Genomic DNA, 23,874 nt, shown 5'->3' on the forward strand with positions numbered 1-23,874 from the left:
AAAATCGGACAAACTTTAATGAGATGAAGCCAGAACTGAGAACCACCAGTAGAAGAAGCAAACATGGGGCTCGAGTCCGGAAAGTATTTAGCCTTGAGAAAGGATAGCCAGAGGGGGTGCTCCTCGAGGAACATGATTTTCCACCACCATTTTAGAATGAGGCACTTGTTCATAACCGACGTATTAATGATCCCTAAACCCCCCATGTTCTTTGGCCTACATATGAATTTCCATTTCACCAGCCTATATTTGCGCTTGTTGTTAGAAGAATTCCAGTAAAATGCACCCCCTGTGTTTGTCAAAGCCCGCGTGGATCCCTCCAGAAAGAAGGTAGAAGCCCATTAAGAACATTGGGAGAGAAGACAAACAGGCATTGGTGAGAGCAACCTTGCCCGCTTGGTATTGTAGCGACCTCTCCATGGTAAGACCCTATTGCCCACCTTGGTAACAGCCGGAGCGAAATCCTTAGCCAATAGTTTACGGGGAGAGATCGAAAGGCCCAAATATTTGAAAGGGAAGGATCCTAGAGAACAGTTAAGGAGATGCGCAACTCTCTGAGCCTCGGTATCAGCGACCCCAGTAACAATGACTTCGCTCTTAGAAAAAATGATTTTAAGACCAGAGAGTGCTTCGAAGCAGAGAAGCAGGAATTTCAAATGAGTACTACTGGCCTCGTTAAGCTCAACCATAATGATGGTATCATCCGCATATTGAAGATGAGTGATGCCATTGGGGATAAGGTGAGAGCTGACAGGGGTGATGTGGCCGGCAAGAGCTGCCCGAGACAGAATATGGGAGAGGGCGTCTGTGACAAAATTGAAGAGAAGGGGGAAGCCGAGTCACCTTGTCTTAGGCCCCTACCGTTAGCGAAAAAATTACTAATATGCCCGTTGACCGAAACAGCTGTGTGTCCACCCATGACCAGCTGCATCAGCCGGTGAACCACCGCACCATCAAAACCCTTAGCAAGAAGGACTTGACGAAGGAAATTCCAGCTAACCGAGTCGTATGCTTTCTCGAAATTGAGCTTGAGAACCACAACTTTAGTCCCCTTATCCGCAAATCATGGACAATCTCATGCAGACAGAGAACGCCATCCAAAATAAACCTGCCCTTTATGAACGCAGATTGAAAAGGGCTAATGGCATGATGAGCGATCGGAGAGAGCCTAGAGGCAAAGCCTTTAGCCGGCAGCTTCGCAAAGTTGTTGATCAAGGCAATAGGCCTAAGTTGAGAAAACAAGTCTGCCCCTTTAACTTTAGGAATGAGAGTGAGCACCGCGTAATTCAGCCTAGAAATGTCGATGGTCCCCAGCCAGAAACCTTGGATTATCGCCTGGACAAGGCCCCTTAGCTGAGGCCAAAACTGCCTAAAGAAGGGAATGGAGAAGCCATCAGGCCCAGAAGCCGGATTAGAGTTGGCTGATCGGATCGTATCGAAAATCTCATCTTCAGAGAGGGGAATCAGCAAGTCCTCGTTCTCAACACTCGAAATCTGGTCATGGGAGGTCCAAAAAGCACTAGCCAGTCTAAATCCCACCTCAGGTTTAGCGGAGAGGAGAGAGGAGAAAAAATTAACCACATGCCGCATAATCTCAGACTGGTCAGAGACCCTGACACCATTGATAAGAAGGTTGTCGATCAGACAGCGATGACGCCTGCCATTAGCAATGGCGAAGAAGTACGAAGTGGGCGAATCGCCTTTTAAAGTCCAATTGATGGTGCCTCTTTGCCTCCAGTACAGTTCCTCCTGACGATGCAGAGCCAAAAGGGCCTCTTCTAAATCATAACGCACCTGCCATTCAGCGAGGGAAAGGCCCGGACCGTCAGCACGAGCATCTAGGGAGCCGATTTGGGCAACCAGCCGAACTTTGTCACGCCTTGACTCAGCCGAATGATTCTTGGCCCACCCACGAAGGAATCTACGAAGAAAATAGGAGCACTGATGCCAGTCGTTCATCGGGCCAAAGGAACGACGATTAGAAGATAGGAAGGTAGAAATCTTTTGCGCTATCAAGTCAACAAAACCCTCTACCATGATCCAAGATGCGTCGAACTGGAACCGAGGGAAGGAGACAGAATGAGTCCCGTCATCAAGAATCAGGGGGGGTGATCAGAACCCACGATGGACAGAGCCCTGAGGGCGGCTCGGGGAAACAAAGTATCCCACCTAGAACAAAAGAAGATACGATCCAGGACAGACCGAATGGGGTTAGATTGGCGATTCGTCCAAGTGTACCGGGCACCGACCCTAGGAATTTCACGAATAGCAGTGTCCCGAATGAAAGCATTAAACGCGTCGGCAAGCGTCCACGAGAAATTAGACGAACTTTTGTCCGTAGGTGAGGGCAACAGGTTGAAATCCCCACCAATAAGTACAGGTAGATCACAGGACTCAATTTTATTTCGCAGTTCATCCAAAAAAAATAAGAAAGGGAATGATCAGCCGAACCATATACCACCATGGTTTCCAATAAAGAATTGAGGGAGCAATGAGATACCACCGTACTAGCCTAGAAAATCCCATGGTCAAAAGCAACGAAATCAAACAAATCTTTTTTTGTTCCAATAAGGATGCCACCCGAATGACCGGACGAAGCCACATAATTCCAGTCAAACCTATCGATCCCAGCGACAACGGATAGTTCATTCAGGGAGAAGGAAGGTTTCAGAGTTTCAACAAGACCAATAATATCAATATTCTCATAACGAACCATGTCTTTTAGCTGGTCCCGTCGCCCCCTAGCGCCGAAACCCCTAATGTTCCAGAATAAAGCCTTCATCTATGAGATAGGTTTTTAATGCGAAGACTTGACCTGCTTGGGGCCAAGCAGGATTTGGATCGTTTACCAACCCCACGCCTAGGCACAGCCGAGGGCACCTGAACCCTATCAGGTCCCTCCACGCCCCCACCGGCCACAACCAGTGGGGCGACAGACCCAGACACAGCCTCCTTGGCTTTAGCGATGTCCGCCTGAGCAATTTCATTTGCCCTGATAATATCTAGCAATGAGGAGGGGGAACCGAAACTAGGATCACAAGTAATGCCTACATCCTCTAAGATATGTAAAAGATGATCATTGGACTGTGAAGGAAGCACTAGACGAACAGGGGAAAGTGCAGGAATACAGGGGGAAGGGGAACATGGAGGCATACCTGAAGGGGGTAGATCCCTGGCCGCAGCGCGCCGCGCCGCCCAATTAGCGACACGCTCGCCACTGTTGGAGACGCGGTCGCTCTTGCGGGCAGATACATGGTTTATTAGCAAGCTATGTCTTACGAGTTCCGTGATGTTTGCTCCATTAGGACGTGATGTTTGCTTCATTAGGACACCTTGAGCGGCTCACCAAATTGGCCTCAATTGACCGGAGCTGACAGCCCGAACACTTTTAGGCATCCAACATGGCTCACCAAATCAAACCGGACCGGTCCGGATGTCCAAGATCCTCTTGGTCTCTCTGGCATACTGTCAACCATAGCCCATAGTCCTAGAAATGAGGCATATAGTCGAAGGACCGAGCTATCCGCGGACATGTCCGAACGTGTTTGCATAGTCCAAATCATTGGTCGGTTGGTGATCCGTGATTGGAGATGCCTTATTTCAGTAAAGAGGACGTGTCTACACACGACCATACACAAATACATAGTATGGACAAAAGGAGGTCTCGCTAAATTTTTGTGCATTTGCGTGTTAATGAAATGAATAAAAATAAGCCGGGTTTATGCATTGTATATGAAGCTCATTTTCATATTAAATCAGTGATCCACACAATTTCCATATGCGTGTCATATATGAACTTCATTTGCCATGAAATAAGTATAAGGGCATCTTCAACCGAAACCTCGAATTGCCCGCAACTGTTCGGGCCGAACGGTCCAAACCCATTTTGCCATTAACGTGGTACACCATTGGTCCGCGGAGCGGTCCGGGCGTCCGTTTCCCAGACCACTGTCAGGTACGTGTCTGCCACCCTGGACCCACCCAAAACCCTTTCGCCCAAAAAACCCTTTCTGCATGAAGTGGTTGTCGCGCATTCATGCCGATCAGTGCTACTCCAGAACAGACATGGCTCAGCTTCTCGCCCCTTCGCATGGTCTGGCCACGCCTATATAAGCAGGGCTCCGCCGTCCACACCACACCATTCTCTGATCCTCTCCACCCCCACCCTCTCCGCCCCTCTCTTCGGTGCCGGCCAGACCATCATCTCCATGCCAAAGTCGTGGCCGCAGCGACAGGCGGCAGCAACTCCGAATCTTCGGGGTTCAGATCTTGGCGCTGGCGCCGTCACTCTCCAAGGCCCTCGTCCTTCACGGCCTCAGCTTCTCCAAGAAGGAGATCTTCCTCGCCGCACGAGGCGCCCGCAGCAACCGTGCCTTCTCGCGGAGGCCACAATCACCCGCAGCAACCATGCCTCCGCGACAATCAGGAACGATGCGTTCATGCAGCAGATTGAGTCCTTGACGGAGTGGCCGCTCCGCAACCGTGATCCGATGTCACCCTCGCCCCCGCCAGCCCTCGTGTAGGAGCCGCCCTCAATGGCGCACTACCGTGTGAAGTGGGATCAGCCCTTGCCGCCTCTCCACCACATGAAAGCGCAGCCAGCGTCCCCCCAACGCAACCGTGGCGTCCAAATCAGGTGTCACGTCAAGGACGAACCTGCGTCGCCACCGCGACAAGCGCGGCAAGGCCGTGAAGGAGGATGTCGGGCGAGGGCAGGGCAACGAGGCAGGCAGCCCTAACGTCCTTTTAACTTGTAAATCCACACATGGGCCTCAGCCCGGAGCAATAGGACAACAATTACACTAAAACAATTAGTAGCTGAATTAGCTACTGCAGTATACACTAAAGCAATTCTATAGCACAACTAAAAAGAATCTATAATACAGGAACACAAATGAGAAAGAAAATACCCTTTACAACTTCAAGACTACATCAGATAACATCATGTTTGCAAATGGTATTATAATGTTGTCGAGCTTAGAAGGTAGTGCCCTGGTGCCGGCCTTGGAATGTTCCGCAGATTCCAGGGCGCGGGATGTCTGGAGCACCATCTCTGAATGGAGCCGCAGGCAGTTCATGGCCATCTAGGAAACAAACATGGGGCATAGATATTATTTAGTAAAATGTGGATAGAGAGACTGCATATCCAACATCTTAGTAATTCGTTTCTCTTTACAGTCGCCCAATGAACATAAAAGATGGTTAGCTACTTAGCAACTAAGAACTGTGAATTTTACTGACGATAAAACCATACATCCTACCCACTGACGATAAACTATTTCATATTAACTCCTTAGGCTGTATAGAAGGCGTACAATAGGTACTGAGAGCTGATATTTATGACCGAAAAATAAAAATGATTGTTCTACTCACCGATGTGCACTCTGTATCAGGATCAGCTTCAGCAATACGCAAGGCCCATGTACGTATCCATTCTAAACCAGTAGAAATGTCCTGGTTGCCTTCTATAAGAACTGATGCAACATATGACGGGTGCAAGGCTATCAATACACAAGAAGCTGCAAATAACACAGACCTTCGCACATATGCTTCAGCATGTTGCGAGACCTCCCTGTAGAATAAAATTTCATGTCAAATCACGCCATTTGGTTGCCAAATAAGAATATATGAAATGTTTATCCTGACACAGAATACCTGGCTCTTATCATATCCAAAAAAGCTGGGGCAATGGCTGATGCTTCCGGATGCATTGCCATGCACTTCATACAGACACCAAGCATGTATATCAATTTACCTAGGACAACAAAATCCCGATTGAGCAAGTCCACCCCATGTCTTCTCTTGTCATATCCTTCCATAACCGGGAGCATAAATGCAGCAGCATACAAAGGAAATCTGTTTTTTGACCGCTCCACCTGCGAATCTTTTGCTTTCCCAAGACCCCATTTGCGAGATTTTCCTGATTTAACCCTAGATGGAACTTCTCTTTCATACCGGTGTGACCAATTTTTCAGAAGTGATCCTGCTTCTGATACCTCTCTCCAAGGGCTTGCCCCAACAGGTCCGCTGTCCCTAGGAACCAGCCAAGACGGAGAAGTATCAGATATCAAGTTCCCATGCCGCTGTTCACTCTTTACAATTTTAGTTTCAGCAAGCTCCTGTGCTGCCTCAGTCATAACATCAATAACTAAAATACGCTGACTTGTATCCACACTCGATGAATATAGCAATTTGGTAAGAACATCTAATGATTCAAATGGGCTGGTTACCAGCAAAGCGACTAATGCCTTCTGTCGCTTTTCTTCAGCAGAATCTTCCTCGCCTTCCATCGCAACATCAGAACAACGAACATGTACCAGTGCTTGAACAAGATCACCCGAGCAGTGGCGCAGCTCATCAGGTGATGCTCTCACAAGCTTTTCGGCAGAACTAAGAGCGCTTTCAACCTTGTGAAGACAAAAGAAAGAAAGGTCAGGATCATGCAGTAGTTTTGTCTGGAAGGTATTCAAAACACTAAATGGAAACTTACACCATCTAGATCGTCAGGTTTTCGTAGTGCAGCTGCAAGATCACTTAGATGTGTGAAATTCTTCTGCAAATCAGTATCATCATCTGACAGATCATACGGCTCCAGGGATGAATCACTGGAAGCATCAATGTTAATGCTTTCCTCGTCATAATGTTCCTCAAAATTTATAGCAGCGCCAGACATTTCATCAGAATCTAGTTTTGACTTGATCTCTACGATTTTTACTCTGTTATCTGAAATATCATGCTTGATGGTCTTTCCCTTTTTGTCACCAGCATGTTTCCTGTTCTTACGTGGACATGGTTTTGATTTGCTTCCAAACTCTACATCATGTGAAGGAGCTGTGATCTCCTTTGGAGAGAGAACCCCGAACTCCCAGTCAACATTCTCAGAACAGTCATCATCAAGGTAAAGAGGATTTTTTGGATCAACAACTTTAGAAAATGTCAATGCAACAGCACTTGCCATCTTCCGGACTAAATCAATTGGGCTCTCTAACCTACCTATAGTCAAAACAATATTCGGTGAGTAGATATTATGATTGTGCTTACCGTATCCTGGTAAACAAACACAAGGGAAGAGAAGTACTTACAGCTTACTCCTTGAAGAATACAATTTAATACATCTCTATTCATTTCTAATTCTTCTTTTGACATGTTCTCCAAACATAACCCTATTGCTGCAGTGATATCTACATACTGATTAAGGAGAACAATGCCAAATGATAACTTGCATTGAGAAATGAACAATATAGTTTTAAGTGCATCGAAGGATACAAGCTTGTTGCTCCACTGAATATGACTGAACAAACTCTTTCTTGGACCAAACAGTAACTAAACTTTGCAATGTAACCAGGAAGTTTGATGGCCTTCGCATTTGAGCTTCTGCGACTGAATTTGGTGGGAATTCAAAGACAGCATAATGAAGAATCCATCTCAGGCAGCATAATGGAAATGTTTTCCAAAGCAAAAATTTGTCAATAAACATTGCCCTGGAGAAAGCATTGTAAAGAAAACATATAAGAAAAAAGCTATTTAATAAATTGCTAGTTAGGACATACTGAATATAGTTAAACATACTCCCTCCAATCCATGCATTTGTCCTTCATAGTAAAATAGAAACAGCAAATTGTCCAAGAAAAGGGCCTGAACGATATTTCTTACCTTATCACCTAACATGCTGACTAAGAAAAAAAAGAGCTTAAAAGCCTTAGACATGACTGTATTAACAAAACCTAGCTTTTCAATCCCAGAAAATATTAGGTCCATGAGCAAATACAGTACTACTTTATGCTTATGCATCATGTTTTGCCCAGATATCTGTCTTCTGTGTCAATGTCTTATAGATTCACTATTCCATGAAGGACCGTCAAGGCCATCATCAAACAGACAAGGGACAAGCTTATTGGATGTTTCTGAACATGGCAACACAGAACTATATAATAATGATGGCATGCATAATATGCCACCACAAAATAATCGCTATCCATTAATAACTAAGACACACAAAAAACAGCCAAAGATTTAATGAACACACAGCAGGCAGATTAACATGTACTTCCTCCATTCCAAAATACTTAAGTTTTAGGTTTGTCCTAAGTAAAACATCTTTATGTTTGACCGACTCTACAGAAAAATATATTAATACCTACAGCATCATACAATATATAATTTCAAAATATATTTTATGGTGAAACTAATATGATGTTGTAGATATTGGATATTTTTCTATAGACTTGGTCAAACTTATATGACTTAGGACAAACATAAAACTTCAAGTATTTTGGAACAGAGGTGGTAGTAGTCAACATCCCCAGAACAATCTTCACAGAAAGAAAAAGGTAATCATTGAAATACTGTTTTGCATAGTTGTCAAATTGGATATTTTGAACTAAATCCTGGCCAAGGAAGCCTTTCACGTATAAGTTTCCTATGCAAAGTAATGTAGCATGCCAAATACAAAGTGAAATAAGGAAGTAGCTAAGCAAGAACAAGCACATACAATGTTTAGCAGAATTAAAGTGCGCATAGGTACTATCTCACCTCATAACAGCAATATGCATGATACTCTGATTAAACAGAGTCCACAAAATCCAGTACGCTTCTTCATCATTTAAATGGTGTGATGCAAGTTGGCGCAACATCTCTTCAGTCAATCTTTCAATAGAATGCTGATCTCTCAATGCTTCAACCACATTGAACCAAAACCGAGACTGAGGAACATGCTTGATCATGTCAGGAATTATCGTCTTACAGTCTGGTGCTACACATCTTTGTAAGTGATTGCGGATCATAGGGATCAATTCAGCAACTAAAATGCCTGAAAAGACCAATGCATCTTATCATACATACAAAGAATGAAAGAAATGATTTGATGCCTAAACAGCTCGAATGCACCGATACGGATATGGGTATCAGTATCGGGCCAATACGGATACGTAAATTCATCATTTTGAAAAAGTGCCAATACGGATACGTTTTACTCCCTCCGTCCCATAATATAAGAGCGTTTTTTATACTAGTGTAGTGTCAAAACGCTCTTATATTATGGGACAGAGGGGGTACTATTTATTTTTTTGTGCTGGTTATCATATCCATACCAAAAGGATTAGAAAGGGGGGAAGGAAACTGCTACGTCACCCAAGCTATAGTAGCAGATAATACAAAAGGAAAATCAGCATGCCAAACTGAAGCATAAAGGGTTGAATGTACTGCAATTATTGTGTCCTACCAAACATAACTACAGCACGATATCATACTGCACCAACTAGAATCGGGCACACAGTTTCTTAATTGATTTTGTCATTCGTAAATGTATATTTCAGAACAAGCAAGTCAACAGCACACATAAACTTGCATTCTGAGATATTAAAACTTACCAGTAGATCCACGACGGCTAACACGGGATAACACTTCACCCACAAAGAGCAACACAGAACTTAGTGCATCCTGTTCGTTAAACTCTTTGTTAGCAGACGACTCGATAGCTGCTTCTTCCGCTCGAACAAGAAGTTGGCTGACAACACTCTTGAAGAATGACCTTGTCTTATGTTAAGGACTTAAAATCCAAGTGGTAAATATTGTGCAAATAATGGGGAAAATAATTAAGTGAGCAATCTCCACTCTCTCCCTACCAAACCCACTGTTTAAACTGCGGCCCACTCACACCACAACAGGCCACAAAGATGTATTCTGAATAATTTGGGATGGAAGATATACTGTACAGAAAAAGGATACGACGCTGTAAGCGCAGATGAGGCTCCCATTCTTGCTTTATCTGGAACAGATGCAAGTAGTTGTGCAAGCCTTGAGATGAAAGTTGTTCTATCTGGGTTGAGAACGCGATCATTATGCTTATTGAGAAACATAAACTCTGCAACAATCTGGCCCACCCCCTTATTCTCAAGCAAGCATAATATTAATAGCCTACAGCGAAGGAAAGAACATAAAATTATTAATAACAAGAAAAAATAACTAACGGTAATGCATCAGAGTATGAGCTGATGGAGTAGACGCCTACATGGGTAGTCAAAGAGATTTCAAGTGGCCTCGGTTTCTACTTTTAAATTATTTTCTTTGCTTAAAATGATAAGAAATACCATAGGAACAAATTGTTGAATTGTGCAAATCAATTGCTCCTCATAATGCTATATTGCTTCCATGCCAGATGTTGCACAATGCGACCACCCTTTCCACATATGCGTTAATTCCACTAAATCATTCAATAGCTTTCAGCCTTTCACCAACAATCCAGAAAAGGCTAACTAAATATGTTATGAGATTGTATCAACTACTTCCGCCTTTCTTTTTTATTTGTCAATGCTGGACATCAATAGTCTCCAACACACATCTGTGACCATTGTTTTTCCAATTATTGCTAGCAAAATTAACCAATATCAACATAACATGCTTCTGATGAAAAAATCTAACAGAATATTTTTCATCTCACAAGTCCAAATACTTTATGTCCATCTGTAGTTGCAGTGGTTCCGAAATGACAAGTAGAAGAGTATCAAGTGATCTGCATCTGCATACTCATTATTTTCGTTATATTGTACTATCTCCTGTTTCTTCAGCAACCATCAGCGATGGTTATCAGAAAATGTGTCCACGTTGCTTCTGCTACTGCTAGATAAATAAGATACCCAGAAGTACGTGCTAGGATCTGCACAAAAATCCACGTGCTTAATTGTTTGGCACCACGTGGCTCAAGTATAGCATGCAGTGAAAAAATAACCTATCAGGGGAAAAGGGCATGACACTAGTTAAGACTTGCATAGTTCAAGTGTTGAACTGTCATACAATATTTGTGTGTGCTAAAATATAAGTTTTGGGGGTTGTCAATTGCCTAAGAAACAAGAGACTTAATTGATTCGAGATCGAAAAAGTTGAACTGACACAAAGACTCAAGTGTGATGGCATAGCCTAAGTAGAGGGCTGCTTCAGAATAACACCTTTCAATGTTCAAACAAAAAATGTTATGATCCTCCTTAGAGTTTTCATTTTGAGATAAAGCTGGAACAAGAGCCTGAATCACTTCAGTAGGAGGTCCTCTGACAAAAAAGGAATCATAGACTTCCTTCCTCACAGTGTTGTGAATCTGCCGTAGCCACTTCAAAGCAATATCTGGACAACCAAAGCATGAAAGTGGGATCGTAAACAGAAACCATATACCTGGTATTAGCAAAGTGCAACAAGCTTAGTAAATGAACTAAGTGTACTGAGCACTCTAATTGTTCATGGGAGCAAAATATACAGAAACCCCTATTCAATACAAGGACTGCATAAATCCATGAGATTAATGAGTGATGCAACAGAAGAATGATTGTATGGCATTGCCGTTCCCAGATCATGTTGATGGTGTATGTGTAATGAATACTTATGTGCAGATGGTGATCAAATACCCCAGCAATATTATGCATGCGCGGAGTGAGAAGTTTGGCAAGTGCACTTACTGCCAAGTAATATCTTAGACATGGTAGGAAATGCTGGACCATGATAAAAGGCACGCCTCCAAGACTCCCTTTCATCATGGCTGAGGCTCAGAACACTGATAATCTGAAAACAGAGGAAATACATGCATCATCCCTGCTCTGTATTGGCCAAAAGGGCTAGAACTCCAACTTTATATCTCTCAAATGTGCAACTTGGTCTTCTGTAACGAGTGCATTACCAAGGACTCAGGTCTATAAAGGATTAAAGGTGTATGATTTAAAGTGGATTACTGTACTTCAATGAAAAGTTATACACACCAAAAACCTGCACGACCCAAAATACATCGACAACAAATACAAAGAACAAGGTTGCTAAACATATAGCGCATAAAACTAGGACCTCAGCGCTCCGAGGTATTGCAATCTGCTGGCGTTTTATGTGATCGTTCATGCTCCAAGGTTTGTTTATGCTTATTTATTGAAACAGCTTATGAATAACTGTAGTATAGTTAGGGGGCAATTCTTGAGTAATTTCCCCAAAGTCCAATCTAGGTTGTAAATTTGAGATAATTATTCTAGCCTCCTGGAGAATCTGGACTGTGCAGAAATGGGACTTGCAATTACTCCAGTTTGTGTTTTGACTTGCAGTAGCCTCCTGGAGTATTCTAGGCATGGAAACCTCATTGTTATGATCGAATGCATGGAAATAAGGCTTCAACTCTCACCTGGCTTTTGATGGGCTCGTCCAAGGTGCCTGCAGGAGAGCGCACACAGAGGAGAGCGCGTCAGAGACCTCCAAGGACGCGAAGGAGAGATGATGGTGGGGGTGAGTGGGGCTAGGATTCAGAGCCTCACCAGCGACAGTGGCGGAGTCCACGGGGAAGAGGAGGACAGCAACGGCGTGGATCGCGCGGACCACCTCGCCGGCGCTCGACGCTATGGCGACTGCGTCGGCCGCCTCCGCCACCTTGTCCATGGCCAGGGCTTCCAGGCGTGCGACTCCGCCGCCACCCGCCGGAGAGGCCGCGGCCACTGCCATGGCGCTGCTTGGCTTGCTCGGCATGGGAGCAGTAGAGGAGCTACACAGAAATAGCTGGGTGGGATGGGGCGTGGAGAGATGAAACGGTGCGCGGCTGGCCGGGACGAGCCGCCGGAGAGGATGGAGCCGGAAACCCTTGTACTCCCGATGGCAGTGTGAATTACTCGCCAAAAAAAAATCGCAGCGTGAATAGAGGTTGCGTTTTGGCTAGGGGGGACGCGCTAGGTGTCATCCGGCTGATCCCACTCCAGGATCAGCCGGGTCGGCCACCGTCCGATCACAGCCCATCCGTGTCAAGCAGCTGATCTTGAGAAGATTTGCATCGCCCAGGTGAGTGATTGTAACGCCTTCGGGTTCAGTCCAGCAGTTAACTTCTTTTCTTCTTCTTTTAAGAAAGTCCAGCAGTTAACTTTTTTTTGAGACAATTCCACAAAGCTTTATTAATTCGTCACAATGTTTAGAGAGGCGGATGAAAGATTTCCCAGATGACCTAACCAAACATGGCGGCCATCACCCAGGGTAATAGCATCGCTAAATTGTGAGCTTCAAAGTTTGAGCTCCTATGTTTATGAACTATATTACATGAAATAAAAAAACCAGAAATGTCTATGATTCCTTGAACTATCGCACCATAGCTGGCCAAACAACGCTTCTGTATGTCGTCCACCACTACCTTGCAATCCGAGGCAACCTGTATCCGTTGGGTGTATAAATCCTTCGCCAACGACATAGCTTCCCGTATTGCCAATGCCTCCAATGTAGGTGGATCTGAAATAAATCTGAAAACAAGTGCCGAGGCTCCCAGGAATGTGCCTCCCTGGTCCCTACAAATCACACCAATAGACCCAATTCCATGCCTGGAGACCGCTCCATCAGAATTGTACTTCGCATAACCTGGGACTGGTGGGATCCAACGTGATATGTTTTGTGGCGTAGTACTAGGAGGAACAGTAGTAGCTTTTACCTTGATCTCCTGCAATTCCATTAGGTATGAATTGATGAAACCGTGTATTGTTGCCGGCGACTAAAAAATATCCTCATGAATGGCCTTCCTCCTTGCTCCCCAGATTGCCCACAGAGTTACCACAAGTCGTACAAAGTCATCCTCAGCCATTGTTTCATGTAAAGCAAAGATCCAATCCTTGGCACTATCCTCCATGTGATCACTCATTATCTCCACTATATGACTAGGTGCAAGCACCCAAACACTACCTGCCATTGGGCACGATAGTAGTGCGTGTCGCCATGTATCCTGAGCCCCGCAGAGAGCACAGGTCTCGGTTGTCACCATATTCTGGTGTTGTAGCAGAACACTGCATGGGATGGATTGTCTTGCCAGTCTCCAGACGAACACCCGAAGTTTTGAGGGAACCTTGATGTTCCAAATAGATGTCCACTGATTGTTCTCCGACTGGTTCACCGACGTGTCAGCCTCCTCATCGATCCAACTCTCTCTACTAATTTTTGTGCGCAAGATCATGTGATATGTCGATCGGACAGTGAAGTTCCCCTTGCTTTCCTCGTGCCAAGCCCAAAAATTTGATACTGTACGCGTACACAGCGGTATCTTGAGGATCTCCTCTGCATCAAAATGTGTAAAGACCGTCCTGACCAAGTTCTTATTCCAGGAGGCATTCGTCGTATCTATGAGTTGAGCAACCGTGTTTGGAGGGTTAGATACCAGGGAGGTGATAGGCCGTTTGAATTTGTCCCGTGGTATCCAGTTATGTGTCCAAATACATGTACTTGCCCCGTCCCCAATCCTTCGAATAATCCCTTGCGGCGAAATATCTCGACCATCCAAAATTGCCCGCCAAATCTGAGAAGGATGGGATCCCAGATCCGCCTCTAGCAAATTACAGCTAGGAAAATAAATTGCTTTTAGCATCCGGGCGCTCAGCGATGTATCATTCAGCATTACGCGCCAAGCTTGTCTTGCCAATAGAGCTAAATTGAAGATCTCCAGGTTCCGAAATCCCAAACCCCCAAGGTGCTTTGGCCTCATCATTATGTCCCGTGCAACCCAACAGGGCTTCCTTCTGCCTTGCTTGGAACCCCACCAAAACTGTCGAATGATCTAACTAATATTCTCACATAAACCCCTTGGGAGCCTGAAGCAAGACATAGATAAAACTGGTTTAGCTTGTGCCACTGACTTAATCAAGATTTCATTCCCTGTCGCGGACAAAAGCTTCTCCATCCACCCTTTGATCTTCTCCCACACACGATCTCTGAGGTATTTAAAAGTTCCATTCTTGGAGTGTCCAACATCAGTAGGCATCCCCAAATAGCGATCACTAAGAGTTTCATTATGGACCTATAAAGAGTTTTTCACCGCTTCTCTCACCGGGACTGGGCATCCCTTGCTGAAGAAAATTGAAGATTTATCATGATTAACTCTCTACCCTGATGCACTACAATATATGTCCAATAGGTTTGACACCGCAACTGCCCCCTCCACACTGGCCTTAAAAAGCAACATGCTGTCATCTGCAAATAAAAGGTGATTAATGGTGGGCGCCGATGGGGCCACCTTAATACCTGTTAAGGTTGATGACTGAGAACTGGATTTCAGGAGGCATGAAAGGCCCTCTGCTGCAATCAAGAACAAGTAAGGGGATATTGGGTCTCCCTGTCGGATCCCTCTGGGTGGTTTAAAAGATTCGAGTTTCTCACCATTGAACAACACCGAAAAAGAGATTGAGGCAACCATGCTCATAACTATATCAATCCACTGTTTGGAAAAATCAAGCTTTGCCATTATAGCCCTCAGGTAGGGCCACTCTAGCCTATCATAGGCTTTCATCATGTGTAGCTTCAGAGCACAGAAACTATTAGTTTTTGATTTGGTCTGTTTCATGAAATGCAAACATTCATAAGAAGAGATGATATTATCCATAATCATTCTTCCTGGAACAAACGCAGATTGCTCCTCCGAAATGATGTCAGGCAAGATAATTTCTAGTCTATTTGGAACCACTTTAGATGCAATCTTATATAAGACATTGCACAAACTGATAGGTCTGAACTGAGATAAATTTGTGGGATTCATTACCTTGGGAATAAGAACAAGAATCGTACCATTTATGCATTCATGGCTCTTCTCCCCTCTGATAATCCTCAATACTATCTGTGTGACTTCCTCTCCACAAATGTCCCAGCGGCGCTGATAAAAGTGAGATGGAAATCTGTCCGGTCCCGGTGCCTTTGTGGGAAACATCTGGAACAAGGTAGTTTTAACTTCATCTCTTGTGTAAGGCGCACAAAGCGACGCATTCATCTCCTCTGTTACCTTTCTTGGTACGTGAACAAGCACATCCTCCATGTTCTGGACTCCCTCTGACTCATAAAGATTCTGGTAAAAAGCATTTGCGAACGCCCTCAACTCTCCTGGATCAGTTATCTCGACACCCAGAGAATTCTGGAGAGCTTTTATCATGTTCTTTTTTCTCCTAAGGCTGGCACGGAGATGGAAAATTTTTGTGTTTTTATCCCCCGCTGAGAGCCATTCCAATTGAGCCCTTTGTTCCCACATGATCTCTTCGTGATGATACATTTCTATTAATTTCTCGTTGATTTTCAGTTCAACATGGGACGACGCCGACCGCAAAGGATCACTTCGGAGCTCTTCTAGCATTTGTTTCAAGTTCTTAATCTCCTTACGAACACTTCCAAAAGTGTCATTACCCCATCTACTCAGATTTTGGGACAAGTTCTGGAGCTTCGTTCTCATCTCTTCCACCGTAGTACAGGGCGCACCCAGGTCCCATCCCGCCATGATAATTTCCTTGAGCCCATCATGTGTTTCCCACATTAGCTCGTACTTAAAAGTACGTTTTATTTTTGGCTCTTGGTGGGTTCCAAGTTCCAGCAGCAGCGGGGCGTGGTCAGAACAGGCCGCCGTGAGGTGTGTTAAGGAAGCAGATGGAAACCTTGTTAACCAATCCGCGCTAACCAGCGCTCTATCAAGCCTACACCTTGTGTAACTTCCGTCGACTATCTTCCTTTCAAAAGTCCAGAACCAACCTTTATAGCCAATGTCTAGCAACATGCAAATATCAGTGGCATCTCGAAACGCTTGAATTTGGGCATTGCTGCATTGCCCAACTCCCTCGTGTTCTTCTGGACGTAGAACTTCATTAAAATCCCCTATGCATAACCATGGCAAGCTGCTCAAAGTACTGATGTTTTTAAGATCGTCCAAGTTTGATGGTGCAAGTGTGTCTGGGCTTCTCCATACACACAAGTCATCCTCCACTTATCTTGCCCCTGCTCCTCAACAGAGACATCTAGGTGATATACAGAATAACCAAGAATTTCAACCTTTATTGAATTGTTCCAAAAAGACCGATTCCACCACTTCTACCATTACTATCAACTGCATAAGACTTATCAAAGCCAATAGAACTAGCCAAAGATTCTACCCTAGCACCTTCAATTTTAGTTTCAACAATGCAAAGTAGGGTAGGGGTAAACTTCCTCGCGAAATTGCGAAGTTCGCGAACTGCCGCGGCTTTACCCGCACCACGGCAATTCCAGCAGAAAACACTCATTGGGCCCGGCAGCGCCCCTCGCCGGAGCCCGCCAAAGTTGCATCAGTCTTCCTCTGATTCCCACTCTTGCCCAAAATATTATCAGCTTCGCTTCCCACCTTAGCTCTTTTGGTTTCCTGCTTGGCACTCGGGCTCGCTGGAATTGAAGGTGGAGGAAGGGCTAGAAGATTGCCCTTCCCTGTGATTGATGGAACTACCGAAGGAGCAGAGTGGTTTGCTCCGACGCCCTCATCCTGCTGTCAGCGTCCTCCATCACAGCGTCATGATCTGCTGCCAGATTGTCCATTTGTTCGTTAATGTCCGGTTCAACTCCTCTTGTACGCTCTCCAGTTCGGCCTCCCCATCGTCCTCCTCTTCTACCGCGCCCACCTCCTGGTCCATGTCCAGTATGCATGGTCCATGATGCCCTTAGGTTTTTGAAAATCAGGGCCGACGAAGGATGGATTCCATTGCCATGCTCTTTGAAAAGATGTCCAAGCATACCACAAATGGCGCACCAGTCCGGGAGTTTCTCATATCTAACCCTGTATATCTGGCGCTTGCCTTCTCGAATCATAGATGCTACATTCTTCAGGGGTTTTGTGACGTTAATCCTGACCCAGACACGGTGAAAATTTCCCGCAAAGTCCTGAGATTGCGGTTCCGTGAAAAGAATTCCGCCCACCTTTGCAGCCAGGGATGGAACGAGATGAGCATATAGGGGTGGAACATCATGAATTTGAGCCCAAATCTCAACAGTATCCAGCTGACCAGTCAAGGATTTCGCCAAACCATCGTATGGCTTGAGTATTGATGGCGTCACCCCTAAAGTGCCAATGCCCTTCTTGAGTAACTCTCTCCCAATCTCCTAAACAGGAGAATTGCACCATGTATAGGTTTTCCTCAAGTGGCTTAAAAATCACCTCACCGGCAAGATCCCAAATTGATCTCATATTCCGAAAGAAACAATATTGAGAGTAGGTTTGGGTAGTGTGCACCCTTGCTAGCGTGATCCACCGAGTCGCCTCCGCCGGCGCTTCCTTTTCATCAAAAACCACATCATCCAGGTTTTCCTCTCGCAGACCGAGTTCCTTCATCAGCAGCTGCACATCATCGATCTCTGTTGGTCCAGCCGAAGCAGACCCCGAAGTTTGTTTGACGACATCTTCAAACCCTAACTCGATTGAAACTAGATTGGGTCTTTTGTAGACGAAACCCTAACCCTCAGTCTTGCCCCGCCACACCAGGGAACAGTAGGTGCTGCAAAGCGTGCCCCCCGTCCAAGGAACGATGGGCAAGGGGTAGAGATGGAGGTAGGGAACAATGGTCTCGATGGCAGCGGAAATCACCCCGGGAGGAGAAGCACCCTAGCGAGAGGGAATCCTATCTCTACGACGCTAAGTTCTTCCTACTGAACTATGCAACAGTTAACTGAACCCTGAAGCATACAGCCAGGCACTCGGTCCAATTGTAGTGTTGGGCTGCGGCCATGTAAGCGTGTGTGTGCAAGTGTGGCCTTGGGCCAGTACTACTTAAGTAGTTGTGGAAGTCTGGGTCAAAGGCATGAACGAGGTTGAGTCGGATCCCCATTTCTCCCTGAGCTCTCTCCTCAAATGCTCCCTTCTCCAGGGTGGCCCATGGCACTTCCAGGGCAACTCGGTGATCATCACACCCTATGATGGATATTCCAAGCCGTCGTTCATAGAGCTCTACAAGTTTGAGATTTGGGCACGCATAATTGATCTCTCTATAGCTTACCATGGCAAGGTTAAGGCCTTGGCCTAAAAAATGGGAGAGTTTGTGGACTCGGAGCCTTCTTCCTTCGATTTCAAGGGAAACTTCTACCGGGTCAGAGTGCATCTGGATGTGCCCAATCCTCTCAAAAAAGCTATAGCACTGATACGAGGAGGTGAGAGGGAAATCTTCGTCGTGAAAATACGAGCGCTTGCCAGACTGGTGCCAAGACTACGAAATGATTGGACACGAGTTCAAGGAGCACGGGGATGGGGTGCGTCCTCCTTCTACTCTGACTTTCAAAAACCTCCGTGCACCGGCAACTACTGCTTGGGGTCCCCGTCGTCGCAATAGCAATCGGAAATGGGAAAAGCAAGAATGGCAGGCTAATGAGAAGGGAGTTGGGGGATCGGCTGTTGCAAGCCATTCAAAACACAAGGATAACGACGTGGACATGAAAGCTGCTGACGCCAACCACAAGAGGTCTTTTGATCAGGTGTTGGAGGCACCGAAACACATAGCTGTAACCGGGCAGGAGCTCGCTCTAGTACCAAAGTCAAGTGGCGGTGTTGTTCCCCTCAGCCCCCCACCAAAGCAGGACCCCAAGAAGGTCAAAATTTGCTCTACAAAATGAGAAGAATGGCAATGGGGGACTCAGGAAGACCCCACCAGGGGGAAAAGCTTAGACGCAAAATCGGCGGCCTCCTCGGGGGAGGACTGTCGGGCGCAATGAATCTGATGTGCTGGAATTGTCATGGGATTGGCAACGCCCTGACAATTCAAGAGCTACGCAAACTCGCGAAAAAAATTTGCCCCTAGAGTACTTGGCATAGTTGAAACACAGGTTGGTAGTGTTAGAGCTGAAAATCTGAAAAGTACTCTAGGATATGATAATTATTTTGCTGTTGATTCCTCCGGTAGGAGTGGAGGTTTAGTTTTGTTTTGGAATAATGAAATAAAGATCGAGATTTTGGGTTACTTGAAGTATCACATCGATGCGAAAATCAGTGATCTGGGTGGTGACCCGTGGCATTTTTCCTGTTTTTATGGTGAGGCTCAAACTCACCTTCTTCAGCATACTTGGGATACAATGAAAAAGTTATCCACGTTGAGTAACTAACCGTGGTTGTGCATGGGAGACTTCAATGAAGTTTTGAGGCATGACGAGCATGACGACATTGGCACTAGAAGCCAAGCTCAAATTCAAGGTTTTAGAGATGCAGCCGATGTCTGTGATTTGGTTGATCTCAATTTTAAGGGAACATGGTGGACCTTTGAAAAGAAAGTCACTGGAGGTACTTTTACCCGAGTCTGGCTAGACAGAGCACTTGGTACGGCTGAGTGGTGTGCAAGATTCCCTGCTGCGATTATCGAGCACGTCACAGCGGTAACCTCGGATCATTCCCCATTACTGCTACAGCTAACCCAGCCACCAACTGGGAAGAGGCATGAGAAGCTGTTTCGTTATGAGGTTATGTGGGATACACATCAAGATCTCAAAGGCACCATTCAGAATTCTTGGGAAGCCGAGGGCCATAATTTGTCAGCTACTGAAGTCCGAGCCAAGCTAGATGCTCTAGCAAATAATCTTGGCGAGTGGTCAAAGTCTACTTTTGGGAGTGTCAGAGGCGAGATACGGAGTTTGAAGAAAGAACTGGATCGCATGCGAGGTGATCCAGCGAGAGTGGGTCAATCCCATGCAGAAACAAAAATCAATGATCGCCTAATCGAGCTATATTTGTGTGAGGAACTAATGTGGAGGCAATGATCTCGTGTACAATGGCTCGCTGGGGGCGATCGCAATTCACACTTCTTCCATATGAGAGCCTCGATGAGACGCCATAAAAAATTGATCAAGGCCCTACAACGTGCAGATGGGCATCTAACGGAAGACTTGACCGAGATGCAACAGCTCGCACTGGAGTATTATGAGAACTTATATACATCGGAGGGAGTCCAAGGCATGGCAGAAGTGTTAGAACATGTTCCTGTCAAGGTAACACCGGCAATGAATGACATACTCTTGGCCCCTTATGATGCCAAGGAGGTAAAAACGACACTCTTCCAGATGTTCCCAACTAAAGCTCCGGGCCCAGATGGGTTCCGCGCACATTTTTTTCAGAGGCATTGGGACATTTGCGAAGATGCAGTTGGCAGTACTAGGTATTGTGAAGGGTGATGAGAATCCAGCTTGCATAAATGACACGTTGTTGGTACTTATTCCTAAGGTATCCAACCCCACTTTGATTTCTTAATTTCCCCTATTAGTTTATGTAACGTGTTCTACAAGATTGCCTCGAAGGTACTTTCAAACCGTCTAAAGAAGATTCTTCCAGACATCATCTCTGGGGAGCAATCAACGTTCGTACCAGGGAGGTTAATCACCGACAACATAATTTCAGTGTATGAATGCCTGCATTTTATGAAGCGAAACAGAGCCAAAAGCAATAGTTTCGCTGCACTAAAACTAGATATGATGAAGGAATATGATCGTGTGGAATGGAGTTATCTTAGATCAGTCATGGAGAAGTTGGGCTTTGCTGCAATGTGGGTTCCGGTAATCATGAATATGGTGAGCTCAGTATCCTTTTTAGTTATGTTTAATGGAGTTAAGTCAGAAGTGTTTCACCCAACACGAGGTATCCGACAGGGAGATCCTATCTCTCCATACCTTTCCTGTTAGCAGCGGAGGGCCTTTCGTGCCTCTTAAAATCTCAGAACCAGTCGTCCCAGCTCAGCGGCATTAGGGTGGCACCATCGGCCCCGGCAGTGAACCACCTTTTATTCGCGGACGATGGCCTATTGTTTTTCAGGGCGAGTGTTAATGGAGCGGAAGAGGTTTCAAACCTATTGGATAGATATTGCATGGCCTCGGAGCAACGGATTAACAGAGATAAGTCCTCAATATTTAATAGAGACTACGCAAACAAGAACGCACACAAGAACAGATCCGGCAAGAAAACGGCGAACGAAAAAGAGAGGCGAATAAAACGGCAAATTTTTGTGAAGTGGGGGAGAGGAAAATGAGAGGCAAATGGCAAATAATGTAAATTGCAAGGAGATGAGATTTGTGATTAGGAACCTGGTATATGTTGAAGATCCACCCCGGCAACGGTGCCAGAAATTCATTTTGATGTCGCTTGAAGCTACGTCGGTATTTCCCCAAAGAGGAAGGGATGATGCAGCACAGCGGCGGTAGGTATTTCCCTCAGATATGAAACCAAGGTTATCGATCCAGTAGGAGAACCAAGCAACACAACGTAAACAACCCTTGCACATAGATAACAAATCCTCACAACCCGACGTGTTAAAGGGGTTGTCGATCCCTTCCGGGGTACGACGCCTCAAGTAGGCAAACAGACATGAGATAAATTTGTAGGAGATTGATAGATCGAACACCAAATAAAATAAATATGAATAAATTACAGCAAGGTATTTTTGTATTTTTGGTTTAATAGATCTAAAAATAAATGCAAGGAAAAAGTATATCGCAAAGGCAAATATATGAGAAAGAGACCCGGGGGCCGTAGGTTTCACTAGTGGCTTCTCTCGAGAAAAATAGTAAACAGTGGGTGAACAAATTACTGTTGGGCAATTGAAAAAACTTCAAATACTCATGATGATATCCAGTCAATAATCATTATATAGGCATCATGTCCAAGATTAGTAGACCGACTCCTACCTGCATCTACTACTATTACTCCACACATCGACCCCTATCCAACATGCATCTAGTGTATTAAGTTCATGGAGAAACGGAGTAATGCAAGAAGAACGATGACATGATGTAGACAAGATCTATCTATGTAGAGATAGAGCCCATCGTTTTATCCTTAGTAGCAACGATACATACGTGTCGGTTCCCTTTTTGTCACTGGGATCAAGCACCGTAAGATCGAACCCACTACAAAGCACCACTTTCCATTGCAAGATAAATAGATCAAGTTGGCCAAACAAAACCCAAATATCGGAGAAGAAATACGAGGCTATAAGATATCATGCATAAAAGAGATCAAAGAAACTCAAATAGTTTCATGGATATAAAAAGATAGATTTGATCACAAACTCAAAGTTCATCGATCCCGACAAACACACCGCAAAAGAGATACATCATATGGATCTCCAAGAGACTATTGTATGGAGAATTCAGAGATAGAGAGAGAGATGAAGCCATCTAGCTACTAACTACGGACCCGAAGGTCTACAAAGAACTACTCACACATCATCGGAGAGGCACCAATGGAGGTGGTGAACCTCATCCGAGATGGTGTCTAGATTGGATCTGGTGGTTCTGGACTCTGTGGTGGCTGGATGAATATTTCGTCGATGCCCCTAGGGTTTTGGAAATATTGGGGTATTTATAGAGCAAAGAGCCGGTCCGGGGGGCACCCGAGGTGGGCACAACCCACCAGGGCACGCCTGGGCCTCCTGGCGTGCCCTGGTGGGTTGTGCCTCCCTCGGGGCACCCCCGGGCGCAGCCAGGGACAATTACGTTCCTTCTGGTCCAAAAGAATCTCCGTAAAGTCTCGTTGTGTTTGGACTCCGTCTGATATTGATTTCCTGCAATGTAAAAAACATGCAGAAAACAACAACTCGCACTATGTCAATAGGTTAGTACCAAAAAATGATATGAAATGACTATAAAATGATTATAAAACATCCAAGATTGATAATATAACATCATGGAACAAGCAAAAATTATAGATACGTTGGAGACGTATCAGCATCCCCAAGCTTAACTCCTACTTGTCCTCGAGTAGGGAGGTGATAAAAACAGATTTTTTTGATGTGGAATGCTGCCTAACATGTCATATCATATTCTTTTCTTTATAGCATAGACATTTGGACTTTTATATTGTTCAAAGCAATAGACTAGTTTTGACATGATAATTTAAATACTCAAGCATATCAACAAGCAACCATGTCTTTCAAAATATCAACGCTAAAATAAGTTATCCCTAGCCCATCATGCTCAAACATTGATCCATTCATGAAACACACTCGCATATTAGTTACACCCAATACTTAAGTACGATCACATTGCCTCCTAGTTGGTGCTTTTGTAAGAGAAGATGGAGACTCAAATTCAAAAATAAAAATTGCATAAAGTAAAAGAAAGGCCCTTCGCAGAGGGAAGTAGGGTTTT

The 23,874-nt window shown here is 45.0% G+C and overlaps 1 protein-coding gene across 1 annotated transcript; it reads right to left on the bottom strand.

Moving 5' to 3' along the window:
* Positions 1-4,784: 4,784 nt before the first annotated feature.
* Positions 4,785-12,646, bottom strand: LOC123127614 (telomere length regulation protein TEL2 homolog). The gene is made up of 13 exons (XM_044547368.1): positions 12,279-12,646; positions 12,149-12,177; positions 11,445-11,547; positions 10,944-11,115; positions 9,727-9,915; positions 9,369-9,529; positions 8,533-8,809; positions 7,267-7,481; positions 7,083-7,181; positions 6,491-6,993; positions 5,656-6,407; positions 5,374-5,572; positions 4,785-5,084 (listed from the first exon to the last, which is right to left on the bottom strand). Exons 1-13 carry the CDS (start codon positions 12,484-12,486, stop codon positions 4,914-4,916), a joined length of 3,078 nt encoding a protein of 1,025 aa, XP_044403303.1. The 5' UTR covers positions 12,487-12,646; the 3' UTR covers positions 4,785-4,913.
* Between the last annotated feature and the right edge of the window lie 11,228 nt (positions 12,647-23,874).

Source organism: Triticum aestivum, chromosome 6A (genome assembly GCF_018294505.1).
Source record: "Triticum aestivum cultivar Chinese Spring chromosome 6A, IWGSC CS RefSeq v2.1, whole genome shotgun sequence".
NCBI lineage: Eukaryota > Viridiplantae > Streptophyta > Magnoliopsida > Poales > Poaceae > Triticum > Triticum aestivum.

Excerpts from the sequence above, each read along its gene's own strand:
- LOC123127614 (XM_044547368.1), bottom strand. The coding sequence starts at position 12,486 with ATGCCGAGCAAGCCAAGCAGCGCCATGGCAGTGGCCGCGGCCTCTCCG. Across the intron at positions 9,530-9,726 it reads TCATCTGCGCTTACAGCGTC|GTCATTCTTCAAGAGTGTTG; the intron begins GTATCCTTTTTC and ends ACATAAGACAAG. Across the intron at positions 5,573-5,655 it reads TTGGATATGATAAGAGCCAG|GGAGGTCTCGCAACATGCTG; the intron begins GTATTCTGTGTC and ends TTTATTCTACAG.